Source organism: Monopterus albus, unplaced genomic scaffold, assembly GCF_001952655.1.
Source record: "Monopterus albus unplaced genomic scaffold, M_albus_1.0 scaffold205.1, whole genome shotgun sequence".
Lineage (NCBI taxonomy): Eukaryota > Metazoa > Chordata > Actinopteri > Synbranchiformes > Synbranchidae > Monopterus > Monopterus albus.
The window spans coordinates 783,009-808,135 of record NW_018128085.1 but is presented as its reverse complement, the minus strand read 5'-3'; the positions used below and the strand labels follow the sequence as shown (position 1 = coordinate 808,135).

Below are 25,127 nucleotides of genomic sequence, written 5' to 3'. Positions count from 1 at the left end.
GCGGGGGAAGTGGTGAGGGGACGGATGGGTGGATAACAAAAAGTGGAAGCAGGAGTTTGGTGGATTCATGGGGTTTATGTATTGTGGAAGTTGTAGGGGTGTAGTTCGGGTCAGGTCCCACTCCCAAACCTCACATAATTTCATTATCTCCATATCCATGGGAACATTTTTATGGGAGGACAGTCAAGACAAGTAATCATACTCATTTCTGTAGTTCTTTGGCTGCTAATGTCTGTCGTCAAACAGAAATTGAGTTATTGCCAGCCTTTTTGTGCAGACACCATGGCCGTTGCAAAATATGAAAAATGAATGAGTTCCAACAGGTGGAAGCATGGTCTGTCCTTTTTATCTTCATCATGTTTTATCCCTTGGACCAATTCCCAGTCAGGCCTATCACACTCTTCTCTTGTTTTTGTAAACCATTCCCTTGTCACATTTTATGCAGTGTTTTGCCATTAAGAGAAGCCACTTCATTTCTCTCACGCCCGGCCCTTGTAAACCATTCCCAGTAATTATGACTTGACTGGGGATTTCATCACATGGCTGAGAGTTCTACAGAGAGACCAACATTAGAATATCCCTGTCACAGGAATGAGACATTAACCAAACCACAGGACATAATGAACTGTTATAAAATGAGCCAAAAGTCCCTGAGAAGTATTTATTAAAGTCTAAGTCTGTAAACCTCATGCAAACAAAAAGGTCACCCCACTAAAGATGTAGAAACAAGAAAACAATTGTTTTTCTTCCTTTGATTGTCTTTATGTAAAGAAAGAACTGCACAGAATCTGCGCAGCTAAACAAACTTTGTGATCTATCATTCCACACCAAAAGATCTAAATATCACCCTCAATTAGTTTTTGGCTTTTTGAAAATTCTCAATAATAAAGACAAACACTCTGAAACTTTGAATCTACAGTATCTGAAAAGTTTTGAAAATCTTGCAAATGCTAGCCAATTCTTCCTCAAAGTGTTTCTAAGCAAATGAAGACATGCCTTGATTTCTGTGTACTATTTAGCAAGATTTGGTCTTTATAGAAAATTAGAACATAAAAAGTCCCACCAGTCTGAAGCCCCTCATGAATCACAGTATTCAGTTTGAAGCAGGCACATCCGTTCCAACCCTGCTCCTTTCGGGGCAGAGAGAGAGCCTCAGCATACATTATTCAGTGAATATGACTATGGGATAACAAGCTGGTGTGATGCTGAGCTACATAAAACATAGGTTAGTGTGGAGAGTAGGAACAAGTCTGTGTTCCTGAGTGACTGGTCACTTAGGGACACAAAACATTTTGATGTAATTAGGTGCTCAGCATGCCATAGTCTTTTCTTTTTTGTAATTACTGGTAAAACAAACAAACAGTCTGTGATGAAAGTCATTTTCTTATATTTCTTGTGTTATTCTCGCTTTCAGTTTGTTGTGTTTCAGCTGTGCTGTCTATGATGCAGATAGGGTTTGAAACTGATAACCTTGGGACAAAGAAAAAGCCAGTACATTTTTATGTTTTCTGTACCAATGATGGCTTATATCTACATTAGTGCTGAAACCAGCAACCTTTATGCTAGACACTGACCAGTAATGTAAGCATTATTTATTTCAGCTAAGTATTATACAATAGCTATCTGATCTGTCTTACTTTGATAGATTGGATTGTCCTCACTTTGGATTGTCCTCATGATGGGAACAGGGTTAAAGATTTGAGTCTGTATAGCCATTAGAAAAAGGGGGCTTTAAATATACACATACACACAAGTGCCCATATACCCAAAGGTTCAGTAAAAATGAAAACGGATCTGTTATAATACCGTGAGGAACTGGATGTAACAGAGACAGCAAGGAACTACAGGAATTGGGAGGGGTACCGATACAGCAAAACATGACTAAGTAATAGCACTAGTTGTTAAATGAACTGAGAAAATACATGATTGCTAAAGATTGCAAAACTAATGTGCCAATAAAAGCCACAGAGCAGTGATCATGTTAGAGTGAAAAAGTAAGAAAGAAGCAAAAGAGATTTGTTTTCCTGTTAATAAAAGTATTCAGGAAACTGCAACTCAGTGTTTGTGCATGTGTGTGTATGTGTGTGTGTGTGTGTGTGGGTAAACCACTACAGGTCTCGAAAATAAACCCTGATCAATAATTTGTAAGCAACAAGATGTGTATGTGGGCAAACATAAGCACACACACACATATTTGCTTAGACGCACACAGGTGAACAAGGTCATACATTACCCACACATTGTCTTGGACACAGGACATTCTCCTTCCACACCTACACACACATAATCCCTCTCACACATATAAACTTCTTCAAAGTTAATTTATTCCTCCTTTGCCTCAAGTATTTGTACCACAGGGAAATATTTCATGGCAAATAGAGCATTGCAACTTTATCTGCTCTGCTCTGCTCTCCTCCTCCGTCCTCTGCACTCTCTTCTCCACTGTCAATCATGCCACAGGACTTGAGGGAAAATTTGCTTATATAGAGCATTTCAGCCCTTCAGGATCATTAATGTTTGAACAAATACTGCACACCTAATAATGTAAATTATATAAACATGTGTTCTGCAGACTGGTGCGTGAAGTATCTTGTGTGAAAATACACATGCTTGTGTGGACATGTTGAATTATATATTTTTTATAACATATATTCATTTTGGTGGTTCATACTATAGTCCCTCAGTGAGGGATCACAATTCAGCACCTCACTGCTTCACTGCCATAACAACACATCTGATTTCTCCTTGCCCTCATGCATGTTTAAAACAGACACAGCAGGTTATATAGTTCAAATCAAAGTTGTTTCAAAATCACTAAATATTATTTATATCTTTGTATTTCATTATTTCTGCTGACCCACGTGGTTGTGCCTAATCTTTATCTACTCCTGTGTTCATCATCTTGTACCTTTCTTTACTGACAATTTGTTTTCACATAGATTAAAATATAAATAAAAATTTCCAGGTTTAGGAGTAAAGTTTGGGTTTGGTATAAAACATAAGCTTCCCAATAAATGAGGTAGCTGTCTTTCTGTGTTTATGTGTATAGCAGAACACCAAACAATACCAGTTCAACATGCATTAATTGGAATGTCAGAAACTGTGGTTTAGTAAACAAAGAGTATGCATATAGTTGTATATTCCTATTAATTTATCATCTATTATCTTTTTTTATCATGACCAGACAGTTGCCACAGTAGAAACTATTTGGTTAATGCCACAACAAAACGAACAGAATCCTCAGATTGTGGTCTTAAAACCATTACATGTAAAATGTAATCTCAGATGTTAGCTATATACTGTAAAACTCCCTCAGATATATTTTATCTGAACCCTCAGGCTAGAAGGTATAATTTGTAAACCCTCATTTGTGGGGTAGTCTTTTCTTTCCAGATCCCTGTCATATGAAATACAGGAGTCCAAACTCCAAGCAGTAACTACAACATGTTTATTTCATTACAGATTATATATTTTTCAATAAACTCATCATCTACTATAGTAAACTATATATTAATTCAGATATCAGTCAGATGTTGCGGAGCGGTAAGGCAAATCATGTAAGCCACTTGATATATCATATATGCATTGTATGCCTTACTATGTTATGTTGTGCATAGTAGAGAGGACAACATGAATTACACATGGTAAAAATCTTTGAAATAAATTTGTGACACACAAAAGTGGCTCATCTAACTTCAATCTCCTCTAGTATTTCTTTTCCAGCTGGGGTATATTTACTCAGGCAGTGTGACTTTGTTGACTGGTCCCTAAGGCGCCATACATTATCAAGGAGAAGCAGAAGGTAGAGGGCTGACGTAGCGGCTTCTGTTTATGGATCTATTTGGTGTGTCTGTCTTCAAAACAAATGCTCTGTGGTTTAGTCTCCTCTGCCTTTCATCTCTGTCTTGCTGCCCTTCTTCTCTCCACCTTTCAAGATACTGTATATCGCTCTGCAAGCTTGAATCCTGGAGGCCCCTGTTTACCTTTGCTTCTTGTTCCCACCCTCCAGCTCTTGCTTTTTGTGTCCCTGTTTCTACAGCTTTCCTTTCACTTAACCTCCTTTTACCCTAAGCTCTCCACCCTAACCCTCTGTCTTTCTTATGCCTTCCATCTTTTTGTGATTGTTTCCACCTTTTCTGACTCTCCTGGCAAAAAACAATCCATTCTTTATATATCAGGCACAAAGTGTAGTGGGAGCTGATAGCACAGTGGACCCTGTAATCCCCCAAAACACCACTAGTCCAACTAGCCCATCCAGTAACTTTTTCAAGAATAACAACAGAAGCAGTAAATTGTATTAATCTCCATAAAATCTTGATATTGTAACTGTTATGTCTGCAAAACTACTGAGGGTTAAACCAAGCTGTCAACCTAAAGATCTATGATTTACATGGTGGAGAACAGCATCTGATTCCCACAAGGAATGCCAAGTCCTCACAGTGTATGTGATGATCTCCACAGTGTGAGCAATATCAGACACACACACACACACACACACATACTGTACAACCTTATGGTCATCACTTACAGTGTCTGTATGTAGACTTGCATTCATTTCCAGGAGAATTACCCTAATGAGAACCTCTACTTGCTAACCTGAACCCTTCCCCTTACCCTAACCTTAATGAAAGACGACACTTGCTCTAACCTCACACCTCGTCATTTACATAAAGTTCGACAAATTAGTTGAGGGGCCCAGTCTCCGGTCCCCACAAAGCAGTGTGCTCCCAGTTTTGCATATATAAACAAGGCCACACACAATCTTATATGATTTGACTAACTCTGTCTCATGCCAGGTCTCACTTTGAGATTTAAATAAATTAAACCCATTTGAAAACTGTTGACAAGACTTGTACAGGGCGCTGATGACATGTTGAATAGATGACAAGGGCCCAGAATGCACATGAAGACCTTTGAACATATTAAATCCAAGTACCCAGTGAGTAAGCTCATGAACAACCCTGGGTTATTTTCCGTTGTTATATGGCCACTGGGACTGAAAACAACAAATTAACACTGCACACCAACAAACACATCTCTTATTTAATAGTCCTTGCTAATTAGCTGAATTAAAGTCAAAAGTGGAATGGTGGGTCACCACAGGCATTTTATCACACACTGTTTGATTGGGATTCTGTTCTAGCCTAGACTATATACTTTGTACTTGTCTTTACCAGTGAATCTCAACAACTTTGTTTCTTTGCCTGTCTTTACCCCCTCATTCTTTAACCCTTTCAGTGCTTGTCTTACAATAGGAAGGTGTAGCTGTTCACTTAGGTTAAGATTTGAATCATTTGTCAAGGAGAGGCTATTATAAATACCAATTTGACTCATTATTTAAGTCTTTGCACCATGTTTCCAGTATGCAGTGTAAAAGTACAGCTACAAAGTCTAGGTCTGCCCTCCTTTCACAAAGCCAGTTGTTTCTATACATGTTTGCATGATATGAAAATTAGCTCAGAATTTAGTAGAGATGAAAACCGATCCATATTACCTTAAAATAGTGGCTCTGGCAAACCAAAAGAAAGAAAATTATGGCAGATTTTAAACTTGTTAGAGATATATAATCAATTACAGAGAACATTTATACATGTATTTGTTTCCAGACTTACTTCAACAATAATGCAGCTGAAAACAAGGAATGATTAGAATATCCTCCCTTTTGTTGTTATGCTCAGGTGCTTATACAAGGTTTAAAATTTTATTTTATTACATAAATGCTACAAAATCAAAACCCTTGTACCAGTATGAGCTATTGGTTTGGGGGAAAACATTTGGCGGTCCTTGCATTCACACCCAACCCAACCATATAACTACTTAGCTGATTACTGAACTGCTGAGTCCATTTTGGGTCTAACAACAGAGTCGGGCTGAGTGGCTGACAGACGGACTGGCTGCAGAGATGAAAAGACAGACAGACAATAATCTAGACCAGATATATGGGGAAAGTGGAAAGCTTTTCAATAGACTGACAGAGAGAAATGTCATGTCCATTGCCTTTTAGATAGGGAAATAGACAATGAGCTAGTTAGCTAGGCAATTACAGAGATGTAGAAATGAGAGCTAAAAGCTACTGTTAGGCTGATGCATCTTGTATGAGATGCGCTGCTGTTGAAATGGATAAATCAGACTGCTAATAAAACAGACCGTAAGAGACAGACAATGGAGCTGAAGCTAGAGTGGTGACTTAATACAAATAACCAATTACATCACTTTATGAAGCTTGAGGCCATGATCTGTTTAGACTGACAGACGGTCAGTGAGACAGCAATAGGGACCCATCTGTACTGGTGGCTGGAGGCTGTGATGATGATCCACCAGTTCACAGCTTATTATTACCTGACTAATTACATTGGCTACAGGATGGCAGCCCTGTGTCTGTATTTATAAGCAAAGTGAAAATTAAACTATTGACTGAAATAATGGTGCTTTGGTGTATGCTGTGTTGGCTCACAAGAGGGAGCGTGATGCTTTTTGTTTATTTATTTGTGTCTCTTTGAACATTTCACATGATGAGGGAAGATTTATGAATAAGATAAGATAAACATTTATTAGTCCATGGCGGGGAAATTCACACTGTTTCAGCAGCAAGGGGATAAAAGCAGACACTCATTGTTAAGAATCAAAAATGAACAGACAAGGTATTAACAATAGAAATATAAACAATTGTAGCTATAATGATAATAGGATAATTTACTTGGCCAAGTATGTTACACACAACGAGGCAGCCATCTGCGGCGCCAACTCAACTGATGGCTCTAACCATCGGGGGCAACTTGAGGGTTCAGTGTCTTGCCCAAGGACACTCCGACACATGGACTGTAGGCACTGAGATTCGAACCACCGACCCTATAATAATAAATAATAAAGAGTAAGACATATTGCATGCTGGTATGTTGTGTATATATAGTTATTCAGTTTGTGGGTGTGTGAGGTCAACTGAGGGGTGTCTACTGGGAGCAATGATGGTTGTACAGTCTGACAACAGCAGGAAGGAAGGACCTGTGTTAGTGCTCTGTCATGCACATGGGGTGAAGCAGGCCATTATGCTCATCTGTGATGATTCCAATGATCGTAGAATCATCAGAGAATGTTTGCAGGTGACAGTTCAGTGAGCTGTACATACAGTCTGCAGTGTACAGGGTGAAGAAGAACAGAGCCAGGATAGTCCCCTGCGGGACCCCTGTGCTGCAGACTACCCTGTCAAACATGCAGTCCCCTGCCCTCACATACTGTGGTCACTTGGTGAGGTAGTCCAGAATGCACTTTGATAAATGGAGGTTCATCCCTCGGAAGCCCCGGTTGAATGGTTTTAAAAGCACTGGAGAAATCAAGGAACACAATTTGCATAGCGCTCCCAGGCTTCTCCAGGCTCTGTGCAGGAGGTATTTAATGACATTAACTCAATACCAGGCTGGTAGGCATACTGAAGCGGGTCCATATATGAGCTCACCAAAGAGCGGAGGTGGGCAAGAGCCAGTCTCTCCGGTGTCTTCATCAAGTGCCACCAGCCTGTAGCTGCTGACATCCTTCGGGTGCTGCATCTTCGGCACTGGTGCCACACAGGATGTTTTCCACAGCTGTGGCACTCTCTCTAGCCTCAGGTTCATTTTGAACATTTACCCAACTATCCCACACAACTGCTCTGCGGAGGACTTAAGAAACCTGGGGCTGATACCATCCGGACCTGCAGCCTTCCTCACTTTGATCTTCCTAAGCTTGTCTCCCACCTGGGCTGCTAACAGGGGGACCAGTGGGGGGTGGCTATGTGCTGGAAGTTGTGGTCAGAAGGTATGGGAGCGGGCGCAGGGCAGCTCACTGGGAGTGCAGAAGAGGTGGGCTGCAGCAGGGATGAATGTGTGGGGGGAGGGGCAAAAGGGCAATCAAATCAATTGAAAAACAGATTGAGATCATTCACCCACTTCTGGTCCCCTCCAGCCTGGGAGTTGGACTTATTATGGCCAGAGGTGGTTTTGAGGCCTTTCCAGACTCCACTGATATTGTTCTGCTGCAGCTGTCCCTCCATCCTCCTGTAGCTGGCCTTCCCCTCCTGGATCTTCTCCTTCAGTTTTCTCTGCCCTTTCAGTGTCTCCTTGTCTCCTGATCTAAAGGCTCTTGTTTTCTCCTTTAAGAGAGCCTTTATATCAGGGTTGATCCATGGTTTGTTGCTGGAGAAGTACTAAACAGTCCTAGTGGGCACAGTGATCTCCAAACAGAAGTTAATATTGTCCGTTATGCAGTGTGTCAGACTGTCAGTGTCATCCCGCTACTGATCACACAGCTCTTCCCATACAGTTGTGTCAGACAGTAAAACACTGAACAGAAAAGCAAGGATAATGCAGACAGTGGTAAAATGGAATAAACAGATACATGAACTAAGCATAAATTAAATATCACACATAATGTATGGTAGATGTGAGGAAATGTTAAGTGTACTCACAAAACTATAATTATCCACCCACTGCTGCAACCAGTGCCTCTCCTGTTATGGTAGGCATTTTACATATCCAGCAATTTGAATTTTCAGGGAAACTTCTCTATTATGTGATTTGCCAGCTGTGCAAAAGTAAGGCTGCAGCCAGCATTTGAGCTTCTCTCAAATCTTTTTTTTATTGTTTATGCAGAACTTTTTGTTACTTTTTTATCAGTGCAACATGATGAAAACCTTCCATGAAAGGTTGCCGAAAGCACATTTAAAGGTTCAGCACCGTTTACCCCTCTCAGTGAAGGCCATCTTTGGGCGTAGCTGTTCAGAAGAGTAACAGTTTTTGGTTTGTTTTGTTTTGTTTTTAAATTGTTTAATCAGCAAGCTTATGTGGAATTATTGTGTGAATGTGGAGTTGGATGGTGGTGAGGTTTATCTGAGGCAAACTCATCTGCAAACATTGAAAGGCTGCCTGGCCACCGAAAGATCTCTTGGCATTATTAGAGTTTGTGTGTGTTTTCATCATTGCAGGGCAGCTTTAGTGTGCAACCTGTATTAAAAGTGGCAGTGCCATATTGTCAAGTATCAGTAGTGCATTTTAATATCAGTGAACAAGGTAACTAAATACCCAGTACAAACTTTGCCAAAGTGCACAAATGCAAAATCTTCAGTGTGCTTCAAACACAAATAATATTAAAGATGATCAGTGCATCACCAGATGGAGTCATATCTAAGAAACATTACCATTTTACCATTTTATGTGTAAAAAGACTTTTCACTATAACTCCAAAAGCGCAATCAACATCAAATTAACATATGTTGAGACAACATCAAACAACCACACAATCTTACAAACTTTACTGATGTTTTAAACTTTGAAGAAGCACTTTCACAGAGCGACATCAATATTTCATGTAACAAAACTAAAGGAATAGGTTTTTAAGGGATGCAGCAATATGCTGTGGTCAGTTTTAGTTCACTATATCCAAGTAAAAAGAGGAACTGTGCAAGGTGTATTCTTTATTTTTTAAATATTCCTTTACTATAAAAGACTTATAGTTGCTATGTATAAAAACCAGCTTGGCCCAGTTTTTACGAACATGTTCTGCATTTCTATTTTGTACATGTACATAAGGTTTTTAACTATATGCAGCCAGTGCCTGGCCCATTCTTTCAAATGTGTGAACAAGTCCAGATTGCACTCAACACATTTTTGCACAGCTCTTTCCGACTGACTTGAAGCATTTGTCATAAAAGCTCACTTTGTTTTCCACAAAGACTGCGCTCTTGAGAATTACAGATTTTTATACCTGAGCTAGGTAGGTAGATCGGTAGGTAGGTACTTTATTGATCCCTCGATGGGGAAATTTCAGTGTTTTCAGCAGCAATGGAGAACAAACAACATAACACCATGAGAAACAAACACCACACACAAATCTTGATAAACAAATTTCAACAGCATGTTCAATGTCTGAATGGATTTCATTAGGGTATCGTATACTGACATGAGCCTAAAGAAGCACAGACACTGTCCTTTCAACGTTTTCAGTTTTGTGTGGAGCATTAGTTTTCAATGTGTTACTCAAGTGAAAAGTACTAACCAGAATGATGACTACCTTTTGAATTTGCACTTGATCACTGTTGATAGCCTCTAGTTGGAATCACCAATTCTCTCACCAAGAAAGACAATCCACTATATTTGGGCTTGTGTTTCAAATAAGCACCACCAGTCAGATTATTTGCTTCAATCAGCTGTTGTATAAATAGATGTTAGCAGCTGTTTAATATGCAGTAATTATTTACAGCACCTATTTCCATGTATTTGCATATGAGTACTTAATCAAATAAGACTTTCTATCTCTGGTTGATCTTTTAAATGCACTAAGTGAATGGGATCGTACCTGTTCATGCACACTGCCCAATGGGGTGGAATGATTCAAAGCACATTACAGCTGCTATGCTTTACAAAGCGTCCGTTGCTATTAAACAGAGTGGAAAGAGAATAGAGTGAAGGGTATCACACACCCCTTTGAAAATAATTAATACAGCAACACACAATAACTCATGTGGAGTGTTCATCTGTTGTTTGGCAAATTTCTTACCCGACTGTGTATAAGCGGATGGAATGTGTCTGTGATCATGCAGAGAGGTTGTTGGGTTGCATATGAACTTGCACCTGAGCACCTGTTTGGGGGTTTGTGTGTGCGTGTGTGTGTGTTCACATGTAGAATAAGTATTTATTCAGGCTTAAGTGTGTTTGCTACCCACATGTAGTCACAAACAAGTCCTGTTTGTCACTGATTGTATTGTTTGTATATGCCTTTGTGTGTGTGTGTGTGTGTGTGTGTGTGTGTGTTTTTTCTGTTTGCCCATAACTTGTATTTGTCCCTCACGCTTGTGTGGTGGTTCATGTTTGTGTTTGTGATCAGCCTGTCCCAGGAGTACATGGACAATCCAAAACAGAGCACAGACAGGTGTGACATATTAGAAATTTTGTCTCGACCCACGTAAGCAGACCACAAAACAATGACTATCCATCTATAATAGCAAAGCAGAGGAGTGGGGGGAACTGAAAGTAAAGTAGAAGTGAGGGGTGGGTGCATTTCAATGGATCAACGACTTTCCAATATTAATGCAGCTCTCATTTGGAATTCAGACCAGAATGCAGGAAGATATTAATGTGGGGAAATCAACAAAGAAATTGGGTCACTTATGAGCTATTCCTTTCACGCTGCCAAAACAAATAAGTAATTTAAAATGGGTGAGAGAGATGTGAAAGAAAAGTTTTTTAAAATAAAGGAGAAAAATTAAAATTTAAGAATTTGAGTAGGAGGATTTTGCAGACTGATGTACACGATAGAGACAAAGAGAAAGATGAAGTCAAAGAGAGAAGTGAAGGAGACAGAGAGCAAGATGTTAGATTGAATTCAGCGCTTAATGAAAATGGCAGACATGAGGTTTACATTAATTGCAGCACACAGCCACTGAATGTAAAGTAATGTTGGCAGTGTGTGTGTCTCAATCTGACTTTCAAAAGGAGAGCAGAGTTCAGGGTTACATTTGCATTTTGCTCATTTAGGCTGAGAATAATTGCACAGACAGAGTTGACAACAAGCAAGCACAGACAAGATGCTGTTGAAAACATCATGCAATTTAGATGCATGCTATATTGGACTGGCTGAAGAGAGGAAGTCAGGTGTGAACTGTGAAGGCTGATACAGGCTAAAGCAGTATTGGTTTTACAGGTTAATGCGGTTTTGACTAGTGCCCGGGTGGGTGAGGGTGGGGGCTGCTAGGAAGGGATAGAAATCAGAATACATGTGTGTGAGAATGCGTGGTGTATAAGTACGCATGGATTTGTTTGTGAGAGTATGAGAAACGTATAGTTTGCTGTTGTCTTAATCTCTTTCTCCCTTTTCCTATTTCTTTAGGACAGTCCATTGATTCTTCAATCTGACAGAAATGTGACTGTCAATGCTAGGAATGATCAGGGACAACTGATGGGTCAGCTAACTGTGGGTAAGAAGATGCATACACACCATACAAAGTCATGTACTTCACTGGCAGTAAACATTTTCTTCCAAAACAACCTCCAAAACAGATCATTTCTTCAAGAGAGCCAGTCATATTGTTTTGTTTGTGCTTGACTTCCTAAATGCATTTTACCCCTTTCTGCTTACCAAGCTAAATGCTATCTTTTTGCATCAGTGTATCTCACTGCAGCAGACAGCTGTGGTCTTTTCTCAGCTTAAATATTTTGCAAGCTTTCATTGACTTAGTGAGGAGCCACTGTCTTACAGAAGACAACACCTAGAGGACATATGACATGTATGACATGACATATTGTTATAGGGTTCAAAAACTACAGCTCTGTGTTTGTCTGTTCAAGGTTCACATTCTATGGTAGCTAACAGAGATGACTGATCCTTTGATCACCAGATTTTTTTAAATAAATCTCTATTGGGCATAACTTCCAACTCAGGAGCGTTTATGTAATTATACAGACGTGTAGCTTGATAGTGGTGTATGGTACATTTCACACATCAGTTAGCCTGTGTTTTGTCATGGGGAGATGTGCCATGTGAACCTCGAACCGGGATGTGAACCTTGAATGAAGGCAGGACAATCAGAGAGTTGAGCTGCACGACTAACCAGCCAAATGCAAGTTGAGCCTATGCTTAGGTCTCATTCTGTCAAGCAGGTATGGAAACAAACACTTTTTAAATGTTCTATTTTTTGTTCTTCTGTCAGACCTTTCATGGACAGAAAATTGTAAAAGTGAATCCTAAATCTTAATTTTACACTGATCTGACAATTGACAAATGCTGTTTTAGAAAATTCAGTGTTAATATTTTGTTTGTCTTTTCACACCTAGAAAAGTTAACTGATAAGCATTACACAGACCCTTTGTGAATTTGTTTCTGCCATACGTATATGGGATCAGGATCAGAGTGATGCATTAAAATGTCATTGTTCTGCTTGTGATTATTAGCAGCGAAGTTCTCAATGGTTTCAGTTTGTTGGTGAATGAGTGAAGTAGAATGGAAAGGATAAAATTAAAATAGCCACATCTGCAGGGAAATATTACAGAGCATCAGAAGTTCAGTAATGGAAAATGGAAAGAACAGTCTGCCTCTGGTTATAGCCCAAAAGTGGTAAAGAGCAGTCATGATGGTGGAGCTAATTATGTCACTCAAACAACAAGGACAAGAGTTTTAGCTAACTGTAGAGCTCTGATCTATGTACTGCTATCAGAGTAAATTAAAAATAGTCCTTGAATAAAATGTAGTATTTTGGCCCAATAACAGGCATCTCAGCTAATCAGTGTTCAAAAGAAAGGGCTCTGGAAGAACTTTGGATGACACTCTAGTTCAGGAGATTGTGCTTAACAGCAGAGATGGTCTTAGTGATGTGGACTGAAAGTGATTATTGCGGATTCAAGTGCTCCTCTCTGGTAACTGTTTTTTTTTTTTTTTTTTACCACCCTTTATTTCCTGTTATTTTGATGATGTGCCATGTTTACTTCATCCTTTGACAACTATAACACAGATTTGTTGTGGAAGTGTTACTTGGTTGACTTGAGAAAAAGGTACTGGCCATAATATTAGATTACTGTCAAGGGTGCCAGTATAGCTGTAACAGTGGACCAGTTAATCAGTAGTTGCTCAGGGAGAGAGATGATGGAGATGACAGAAACTCTGAAAACTCAAATAAAAAGTTGGCATAAGGCACAACTTAACAGTACAAATCAGCTTTGTGCTTGGTCTCACAAAGCCATAAAAACACAGATAATGTTCAGTTACATGAGGGATGGGGGATTTTGATGTAAATTACTTTATAATAAAAGCAAACCTAAAAGGGTGGATGCTCTTAAAAAGTATGTCAGCATCATTTACTCGGATAGTGGCTACAGATTTAAAGAGTGTGAGTACAGGCGGTAGTGGTTAGCGCTGTCACCTAATAGAACGAAGGTTATGGGTTTGAGCCCCAGCCAACCTGGGTTTGTTCGGTGTGGAGATGTTCTCCCTGTGCCTGTGTGGGTTCTCTCTGTGTACTCCAGCTTCCTCCCACAGTCCAAAGACATGCAGCTTAGGCTGATTGGTGACTCTAAATTGCCTGTAGGAGTGTGTGTGAATGTGTGTTGTTGACCGTCTCTAAGTGTCAGCCCTGTGATGGACTGGCAACCTATTCAGGGTGTACACCACCTCTCGCCCAGTGTCAGCTGGTATTGGCTCCAGCCCCCAGTGACCCTCTTCAGGATAAGAGGTATAGATAATGGATGGATTTATGGAGTACTTGAAGTGGAGCAGTGGTGGCTCAGTGAGGCGAGTTACAGAGAGCGACGGCTAGTGACAGGGACTTGAAGATTATGGGTAGAGTTCAAATCTGGTATTAAAAAAAATGCTAGCTCTGAACTTTTGTTCCTATCTTTTGGGGATTTAATATTGTTTTTTTTTTTTCATTAGTCTGTTCATTCCAGAAGATAAGCAGCCACCCATCAAGACTGAAAAGCCCTCTGAACATTTCCTCAGGTTACAGTACCACAGCTGTCTCAGTTTTCACACTGAGAACCTACAGTAATAGCACCCGTACTGCAGTTGAATTAAATAACCTCAGACAATAACTGGACTTAGCTGAATTTAGCTCCTGGTACATGGACTTTGAGCAAGCAATAAAAGTGGGTGCAGAGACTAAGAGCTTTCTTATATAATTTCTTGACACTGTTCATTCTGGACATTTAATACAGATAAATTGGAAACTGATATCTTGTTACAAACTGTAATGGATTCCTTTCTGCCTTGAACAACCTAGAAAAGTATATGTAGCTTTCATTTTTACTACTGGATTTTTAAACACTTGTATGGGATACATCACAGAAGAGTGCTGTTATAAGCCCTTCATGGGAGAAAATCTGGAGTTTATACAACAGGATGGATGATGATTTCCAGTTGAATGTGTTCATTGTTTTGAGCCAATTGGAGACCAAAACATCAGAAACAGAATCAGTTTTATTGGCCAGGTGTGTCGGACACACGAGGAATTTGACTCTAGTACAGCGGCTCTCAAATGTGCATGTACATATCCCCATGCAAGGGGCAAATAAACAGTCCACTGAAGTCCATTGTCAACTCCACTGTTTTGAGTGTGTTCAGCTCCAGGTTGTTGTGGCTACACCACAGGACCAGCTGCTCAACCTCTCGTCTGTAGGCTGACTCGTCATCATCTCGAATGAGACCAGTGACCATTGTGTCATTTACAAACTTTAGGAGTTTGACAGAGGGGTCCTTCAAGATGCAGTAGTTGGTGTACAGTGAAAACAGCAGAGGGGAGAGCACACATCCCTGGGGGGCACCTGTGCTTGTCTGGGTGTTGGATGTGGTTTTCCTCAGCCTCACCTGCTGCTCCCTGTCTGTTCCCTGCGGAGTCGAGGTGTTGCAGTGCCATGTTCACTGCATCATCCACTGACCTGTTTGTCCAGTAGGCAAACTGCAGGGGGTCCAGCAGGGGGTCTACGATGTCCTTCAGGTGGGCCGACACCAGTCTCTCAAAGGACTTCATAACTACAGATGTCAGGGCGACAGGTCTGTAGTTGTTCAGTCCACTAATGGAGAGTTTCTTGGGGACTGGGCTGATGGTGTGGCATTTGAAGCAGGAGGGGACTTCACACAGCTCCAGTGACCTGTTGAAGATAAGTGTGAAGATGGGGGCCAGTTGATCAGCACACACTTTCAGGCAGGAGGGAGTCACGCTCAGCTGCGCTGATCTCCGTTGTCAGTGAGTTCCTGGCCTGGCTGTACAGAGTCCTGTCCCCACTTCTGTAAGCCTCCTCTTTTGCATGACGAAGCTGCTTGAGTCTTGCTGTAAACCAGGGCTTCTTGTTGTTGTATGTGCAGAAGGTCTGGTTGGGCACACACACATCCTCACAGAAGCTGATATAAGATGTCACAGTGTCAGTGAGTTCATCCAGATCTGTAGCTGCAGTCTCAAATACACTCCAGTCTGTGCAGTCAAAGCAGGCCTGTAGCTCTAACTTAGCCTCACCAGTCCAGCTCTTCACTGTTTTGACTACAGGCTTTGCAGCTTTAAGTTTCTGCCTGTAGGTTGGAATAAGATGGACCATACAGTGATCAGAGTGTCTGAGAGCTGCGCAGGGGACAGAGCGATAGGTGTCTTTTATTGTTGTGGGTCCAGTGTGATTTTTTTTTTTTTCCCTGGTGGGACAGGTGACATGCTGTCTGTATTTGGGCAGTTCGTGGGTGAGTCCCCTGGAACAATGAATGGAGAATCAGGGTGTTATAGCTCCAGGCTAGTTATCTGTTCTGCCAGGAGCTGTAGTGTGCTCTGTACACCCGGAATCTCGATAATTGGATTGCGCTGTCTGCGATGGAGTCGCTGAGCCAAGTCTCCATGAAGCACAAAGCAGCAGAGCATGCAAAGTCAGAGTTAGTCCTGTTGACGAGAAGGATTTCATCCATCTTGTTGACCAGGGAGTGGAAATTGGCTACGTGGATAGATGGGAGTGGAGTCTGGGTCCCTCTCTGGAGCAGCCTCGCCAAGGCGTTTTTTCCAGGTGCCGTATATGGCAGCTGCACCTCCAATCAGAATGTCCATACAGCATTCTTCGTTCACAAAAATCAGAGCAAGGTAGTTTGGTGTGAGTTGTCAGATATTCAACAGTTCTTCTCTGGTAAAAGTAATCTGGGATGCAAAAGACAAAGAAAACAAAGAAAAACAAACACAAGAGAGCACAAGTAACAAAGGCTGCCATCGAGGTCGGCGCCATCTTTCCATTTACATAAATTGATTGCTTGATTTTGTTTAGAAACAAGAGTGTCATTCCTTAGACTCTACTTTATGTGTCTGGTGTTGATGTTAGAATTCAGGATGCTACAGATTTGGAAGGTTATTGCCAAATAACATTTACAGCCTGGCAGGTAAGTTGAATGCTATTTTCAGGGAGAGGGCTCCTCTCCACTGTCTATAGATATTCATCTCCTATAGGCTGACCAGGCACTTCTAATGTCTTTTTATGCACCCAGTGTCCGTTTCTGACATGCCAAAGGTTTAAAATCCCTGACAGCTCACCTCCTGCTGTTAAAACTCCCTAACATCACCTTCCTCACCAAGTAAAGCACTTTAATACTTATGAGTGTGTCTGCCTGCCTATATTGGAATCAGCAGAGTCAGTATATTTTAAAACTAGATGGTCAGACAGCCTACTGCAGCCAACATACATAGTTAAGCTGCTGAAACATGAAATGAAGAGGGCTGTGTGACCTAACACACACTTGTTGAACTTGCACACAAGCACTTGAATCACTTAGTGATATGAACTTATGTTACACTGAAGATACAGACAGACCCTTCCTTTCTGTCACACACCCGCATGGCAGCCATATCTGTGTGAAGACTGTAAACCTGCCAACAAAGTATGTGTTTCATCAAAACCATTTTGTGACATATGCACACCAAAGACCAGAGCAATTGGTTGATGGGATAGAATGAGATCGTATGAATCTTCCTAAGGAACCTCTTCTACTAGACTACGGATAGCTCTTAGGGTCATATTTAATTAGTTTTTGTGACTCTTTTTTGGCACTAAATAATGAAATTGCATGTGTCTTTATTTACCAAGGAGTCACAGTGGGATTTTGCATCTCAGAAACTGAAAAAAATACTACCACTGGAAGTTGCATGTTTGGTCTCATGAAATATGTATTTTAAAAAGTTCCATTCAGCGGCACACAATAAAAAGTGGAGAGAAATTAATATAAATGCCACTGCCGCAGCAGAAGAAATTGTGGCTGATATTTAAAAGCAAGTTTAAAATTTGTGACACTGCTGGCTATATGGCAGCTGTTATTCATTTGAGACATTGTTGGTGATAAGAACACACTTGAGGAAGGCGAGGGGGTCTCTAAATTGAATCTCTCTTTTTGGGATGCCAGAGGAGAATGTGATGGACTTTTACAGGCTTTCAGGTCATACCATTCTTCAATTACTTAACAAAATGAAAAACGGTTTCACTGGTGGAAGTCTATATGGATTGCAGTTTGGAAATATGTTTGTTGATTTCTTCAACCATATTAAACTTCACTAGCAGTAAATATTTTCTTCTGCACAACATGTGGACTGCAGAAGCTGGATACTTTCTGAAGTGACTTTAGGCACTGCACAGAAATAAAAAGGAGGAAGTCCTCAGTACTGTGGTGAAATCATTGCAACTGGGACCAAATGAAGAAATAACCGTGCTATCTTAAAGTTTATTGTATAAATTCCTTTTGGTTTTTTGATAAATATAAATTAAGTCACCAACATATCAGCTTAGACTACATATTGGCCCTATTTGCATTATGAAAAGACATTTTTGTTAGGTGCTTGATGCATCTTTTGCATGTCAACATCAAAAGGCAAATGATGAATGTTAATTTTTTCAGTACTCTGATAGCTAGAAATGTCGCAAGGTAACGTTAGGAAACCACTGAGTAGTTCCATGTTTTCCAGCCTGTCCTATGCGCAGGACACAAGAGGGTTGCAAATTTGCCAGCAAGAGTGTATAGTGATTTGATCTTTGTGAAGATAAAAATGACTTACTAAGGGAGCGCTCATGCCTTGTTATATTCAATTGAATCCCATAAAACAGAATAAAGCAAACATATACACTCTTCTACTTTGTGTCCCCCTGAGGACCCGTCTTTCGAAAGAGAGGGTCTGAGTACATCTGTTGGCCTTGGGCTTCTCATCTCAATTTTATTGCTCTCTCTCCCTTTCTCTCTCTCTCTCACCCCTCCATCCCTTCCCATCTCGCCCAACCTTCCCATCGCTGGCAGCTCGTTAATGTGAGTGAGAACCTGTCATCTTTGTCTTCTCAATGGCTCACCATAAAAATGATGAATGAACTTGGAGTTTTGATGCCATGCCCTTTCACCCATCTATAGTAGATGATGATGTCCCAGCATCAGTGGTCTCTAAACACAATCTTCTAAAAAAAAAAAAACATGCAGCATGCGGGGGGATTATAATTATGAAATGAATAGAGATGTTCTTTATTCAATTCTGATTGGCAGGGTAAACTTGTAAAATACTGACAAAAATAACACAAACAATCTCAAGTCAAACTCTTTCTTATACTTGTGTTCTTTGACATCTCTTTTAAAAATTGATAAAACACTAGCTGTTGTGTTTTAAAATATATCCAGTAAAACAACAAGTTAGCCTAATAACTTGGTTTAGGCACAAATTAATTATATCGATGTGTTATACAGCAGTAAACATTTGAATTAGCCCAAAGTGGAGGTACTGACACAAAACGTAACTCACCTAAATGTCTGCTTTTCCTTACATTAAATAAGGCAACAATGCAGTAAAAACAGGTTAAGACAGGTTTATGTTAAAATAAATTTAAACATGAGTAAAGCTGTACACTAGGAATACAGAGCATAATATTGACAAGTGCTTAAACTGGCCAGCTCAATTAGTGTTCACTGTTTATTTCCCCTCCCCCATCTCTTGACCTCTGTGTCTGTCTCTTTGCAAAGCTGGTCATCATAACAGTCTGTGTGAGTGTGTTTATGTTCTGGCTGTCTTACTGACTTTTCATTTTTCTAAGTGCTTGGTGCTGATAATGAATGCTCTTTCTCCCTGAGCGGGAGAGGTATTGGTAGCGCTCATTACCCTTGTGTGTACTTTATGTATGTTGTTTTATGAGACCAGGAAAAAGGCTTTGCTGCAGAAGCCAAATGCAAACAAGAACAAGGGGATGTGTGTGCATCTGCACATGCACGTGTGTTGAAAAAGTTTGATTTTTGGAAGTCAGAGTGTATGTGTGTGTGTTTCTATGTGGCCTGGTATAACTTATGTTGTGGGAACATATACCTGTTTACATAGTATTGCCGCCCACTGTCCTTCATTGTGTTGTTGTTCTTGGTGCTTCATGGCAGTTGGCAAGCAATGAAATGGTGCATTTCTGCCACCAAATGGACTGGGGTGTGGATTGGGACGGTAACATGATGTGTCTGTTGAAGTTGAATGGTTTTAAACTATGAATGTGTGTTTTTTTTTTTTTAATTTGAGAGTGTTTTAACATAACTCATAACTTTAACCATGTAGTTTTTGTACCTAAACTTAACCATTTTCTTTCATTTTTGCTACCAGAAAGACATTGCCATGTGACAATTTTGGAGGCATTGTTGTAAGACTAGTAGCTTTTGTGTTGTGGACCAATGTAGCTATTATTCAGTATAATTTGCTGGGTTGCCTGGTATTACTCATGTTATGGGGACTTAAATTTGTTTGCACAGCCACGTTGTGGGGTCCTTATGAGGACAAAAACCAAATTCCCCAAATGTAAATCATTACTTTTTATATTAATGCTTGCTTTAAGTTTAGGGTGATGCTAGGGTTAGGTTCAAGTCAGCATAATGTGCACTGAAGTTATGGAAACGCATGTCTGTGCTTTGGTCAGTGAGCAGGTCATTCACTCTTACCTACAATAAAGACATCACTTTCAACTTTGAAAGTGTCTTTCAACACTCAACCTTTCCCTGTCTGTTTTTCATCTCTCATTCTACACACATATTGCTCTGTATTTCTCTTGCCCTTTTCCTTGTCTTTCCTCTTTGCTCCCACTCTCATCCTTTCTTCTTATATTGTACTGTCATTTTTACCTTTTACTCTCCTTTTTGAATCATACATAGAGCTAATCTCTTATTTAGACCAATAATTTCCCAGCTGTCCTTTTTACCTTTTCATAAATTCAGGAATACATTTATCACTTTATTATCTTTACCTTCTTGTGCTAATTTTGTTCCCTTTTATCTGGGTGGAATCGCTCACCTTATTTCTCTGGTGTTCAGCTGATGTAACTCAAAAGTGGCTTATCACGAACACTGAAATGAGGGAACTGAAAGGTAAAGGTCATGAACAGTAATAGATGGTTAATTATGTGTTAAAAAAAATCTGGTGAATTTCCCTAGAGAAAGTCTAATTCTTTCATGTAGTTGTGGTTAAGACTCTTTATGACCATATTTATAGATTGATAGCTGTCAAAATGTGAGAATCCAAAGAATTGTGTCATATTTCGCTATCAGACATTCTCAGAAACATGCCATTAGCGTAGCAGGTAAACATTTGAATGCCAGCTAAAAATAGTTTCTGATTAGTGTGTGGAGTGAGAACTTGCAAAAAAAAAAAATTGAAATAAACTGGCACTAGTTGTTTCATTACACACTGTCTGATTATGAATCAGCATTTTTGACAATCTCCCTCTGGGATACAAATGACGTACATAACACTCTTATTTCACACTGATCACATTTTCAATTGTAGCTATCTTCCTGGCCTGATTTGGCTGGTTGAGAGATACAGATACTAACGAGTCAGATTCGTCTCCCCCTCATCCAATCAGTGAACTTCAGACATCATGTCTTCCTCATTTTATGCTGCTGCTCTATGATTAAATCAGTGGTTTTAATGAGGCAATTAAAAATACATAGAGCTGAGCATTAACAAACTGGAATACACTTAAGGGGCCATCGAGAACTCAATAAAGGCATGAATTTACTGCTATTGTTGTCATTTATCCTTATGATTACACTTTAATTGCATAAAGGCTAATTGTCTGCATACTCTTTTGGCTGCAGTATGGCAAATATTGTGTTCGTCATGTGTGGGTATGTATTGCCCTAAGGAATGGGTTTAATGGACCATATGAAATCACCTTTCTGCACCAGTGGGCTATGGGCATCATAATGTGTGCTGGTGGTTGGACATAATAAAAACATGGCAGATATATACTCCTTGAAGCATGAGTGTTCTCTTTACCTGTGGTATTGTAGGGACATTGATGTTAGGTTGTGGTGTTTTGTATTTTTATTATTATAAAATAGTGCCTTTTTATAGCAGATGAGTAATTAAACCACTTTCAGTTGTCACATCTTTCCATCATTGGCATCCACTCAGCTCACTACATTTTCACATACTTGCTAACACAAGATACACATGGACATAATACTAGACAAAAATGACAACAGTGCAAGTGGCGTTACTGGGCCCCTCGGTGCAAACTCAATAGGTTCAACTACTCATTCCTACATATATATCAGTCACTACAGTCTTGTTCACGAGCGAGGGAAGGATGGAACGTGAGATTGACAGGCGGATTGGTGCAGCTTCTGCAGTAATGCGGTCGATGTACCGGTCCGTTGTGTTGAAGAAGGAGCTGAGCTGTAAGCTCTTGATTTACTCGGGCATCTGTTTTGGATGCCTCCTGGGCACCTTCCTAGGGAGGTGTTCTGGGCATGTCCCACCGGGAGGAGGCCCTGGGGAAGACCCAGGACACGCTGGAGGGACTGTGTCTCTCGACTGGCCTGGGAACGCCTCAGCATTCCCCCGGAATGGAGATGGAGGAAGTGCCTGGAGAGAGGGAAGTCTAGGCATCTTTGCTTAGACTGCTGCCCCCGCGACCCGGTTCCGGATAAGCGGAGGAAAATGGATGGATGGATATCAGTTACATAAGTGGCTATGTAACATAAGAGGCACATGCAATTTTTTTTTTGGATGCCTGTATGAGGTCACGGGCTTATATATTTATTCATTCAGTATGTATTTATAAATGATGTACAGTTTGTATATAAGTATGAGTTCTTGCTGGTGTGATTTTATGCAGTTTTTCATCAGCGATGCAACACGGAGCCTACAACAAATGTCCTGCAAGGGGGACAATGAAATACATATTACCTTATCTTATCTAACTGAATATAAATGCTACAGATTAAATGATAAGTTCAAACTATTTATGCTATTTGTTTTGTCTCAGATTAGTCTGACACCAATTTTGTAGTGATTGTTTGTGGTGTAGTTTTATTATATTTATAATATAAGGCATATGACAAAATGGGCCCTAGAATTTTTTCTCCCCCTGCCTGATAAAGTATGTCATGAAAAGAATGCTGTAAAAGCTACAAGATTATTTTATTATACCTTCAAAGAGTTACATGACAATTTTTGTTTTGTTTTTATGTTTTTGATAAAAAGACATTAAAACATCATACAATTTTACTCAGTGATGCAAGATAAGCCTTATCTAAATTAGTAAATAAGAACACCATCACCTTCAGGCAATAAGGAAGACTGTGCGTATGAGCATGGTACTGTAAGTTTATTACAAGGATAGCAGAAAATGTCCTTTGTATTGTTTGCCATAAAGTATCAATGCCAGCCTTTCATACTATCCAACGTCTGCACATGTGCACAAAATCACCTCAGCAACAACTGAGAAAATGTTTTATATGACAATTCCTGTCACTTTATTTCCTAAATTCACACTTGTGCAACCAAAAAGTATTTGTTTTGACTTGATCAGTCATAAAGGTTTGTGGCTATATTGAGTATCTCCAAAATATGACTATATATAACTGTTCTAATATTCCATGAATTTTCAAAACAAAAGTTTACAACTATTAGCATTACGGGCTAGCAAAATATTTTCTGTGGACACTAGCACTGAAAAGCATTTTCGTTTTCTGCATTGTCTGATTTAAAACATGAATAATGTAGAGCCCACCAAGATTGAAAATTCTGCCACAAGGTTAGAACAATGACTCACTTTCCTTTAGGCATGTTTGGAAATCAAACATTTATCACAGTGTGCAAAATGCTCAAGCTCCCTCATAGAATAAACAACACTACATCCCCTTAGGTACTTTTGCTATGTCACGTTTACATTTAAGGCACCAGGCTGATGCGGTTGTAAATAGTGGAATATGTTGTCATTTATAAATCTTTGTTATTGCACATTGCAGAATAATAAAAGGAAGCATTCATGTAGTAAGTTAAGTCAGACATTGTGCATGGTCTACAAAAACCATTAAATGTGAGCATCACACTGCCTAAAAGCAAGTACTAGTCAATTAATAAAACATTACAGATGAGGCTCACTAGCTCATATTTAAATGCAAGATTTTTAACTTCTGCAGTTTGTATTTCCCATGACCTCAGGATATTAATGCCATTGTGTCCACAGAGGCATGTAAGTAACTAGAAAGTTATATAGATCAGACATACCCTAGACCACAGGGAAAACAACTCTAGCTTGTCCAGCATGCGTGTGAATGGTAACGCACATGTGAATGGGTAACCCCTTTTTCTTTTTCTTCAATTTTTTCTTTTCTTTTTGTCATGTCTCGTCACGTATAACAAAGGAGTTCAGCTCCATTGAGATTATTTCCACCTGTATCTCCCAGCGTCTGTTGTGCGTGCACTGGTGGTCTCCAGTGTGGTGCCAGAGGTTTTTTTGTGTTTTGGTGGCCAGCAGTTTAACATTTTATTCACTGTGTTAAGAGTATATATTTTATACTGTATTGAATGTGCTGTTGTGCAGCTGTGAACATCTCATTGTTCATTGTGAATGGCTGATGTAACATTGCATCACTCGGTTTTGTATGCAGCACCACACTTTGCGAATGGGGGTTGAAAACATGAATCTTACCAGATGCAAAATTGCTAATTCTTGGGAACATCAGGAACTCCAAATTTAAAGAATGAGGGTGGCTTCTCTTAGGTAAATGGAAATTTATTAACACCATTTACACACTATCATTTAACGAGAAAGCTGTTTATATCAAAAGATAAGACAGGGAAACAGTTTTAGAGTTTGGTTTATGACTGAAGCCTAGAACCAAGGGACGCTTTGAAGTGCATAAAGAGTGTGTATGTGTTGTAAGATGTTGTCTATGAGAGGCCCCATGAGATAAATCATACTCAGTCATACAAACAACATCATAATCTCCCACGACCACTACTATATTCTTCCACACACACTACTATGCCCTCTTACAGGTACAGTCATACTTTCCTTTATTTACTTCCATAGTCTTGTACACAAACTATTATTCTCTCTAACACACACAACAATACTCTCTTATATGCACCATCATAGGCCCAACCTTTCATAGACAGCACTATATATTCTCATACACACACTTGCATGCACACATGCTCGTATATTATATTCTTGCATATATTATATTCTTCCAATGGGAAGGTGAGGTGAGGGGTTCACAGTCACATAGGTACACTCATGCAATGCCTTTAACGTTCAGCATTGTTTAAGCTATTATGACAATTCTGTAGTTATCACACTGTCAGTGTCAAATAACGGCAGATACTGTATGTGGTGGTAACATGACTTGATCCAACCTCT

At 39.9% G+C, this 25,127-nt stretch overlaps 1 protein-coding gene across 3 annotated transcripts in view; it reads left to right on the top strand.

Annotated features, from left to right (window-relative positions):
• The window catches only part of sgcz (sarcoglycan zeta), a 363,877-nt gene that overhangs the window by 270,838 nt on the left and 67,912 nt on the right, over positions 1-25,127 (top strand). For all 3 annotated transcript variants that reach the window (XM_020618429.1, XM_020618430.1, XM_020618431.1), the window contains one exon: positions 11,857-11,944. In XM_020618429.1, coding sequence (XP_020474085.1) covers positions 11,857-11,944 — 88 coding nt within the window. The remainder of the gene's footprint in view (positions 1-11,856; positions 11,945-25,127) is intronic.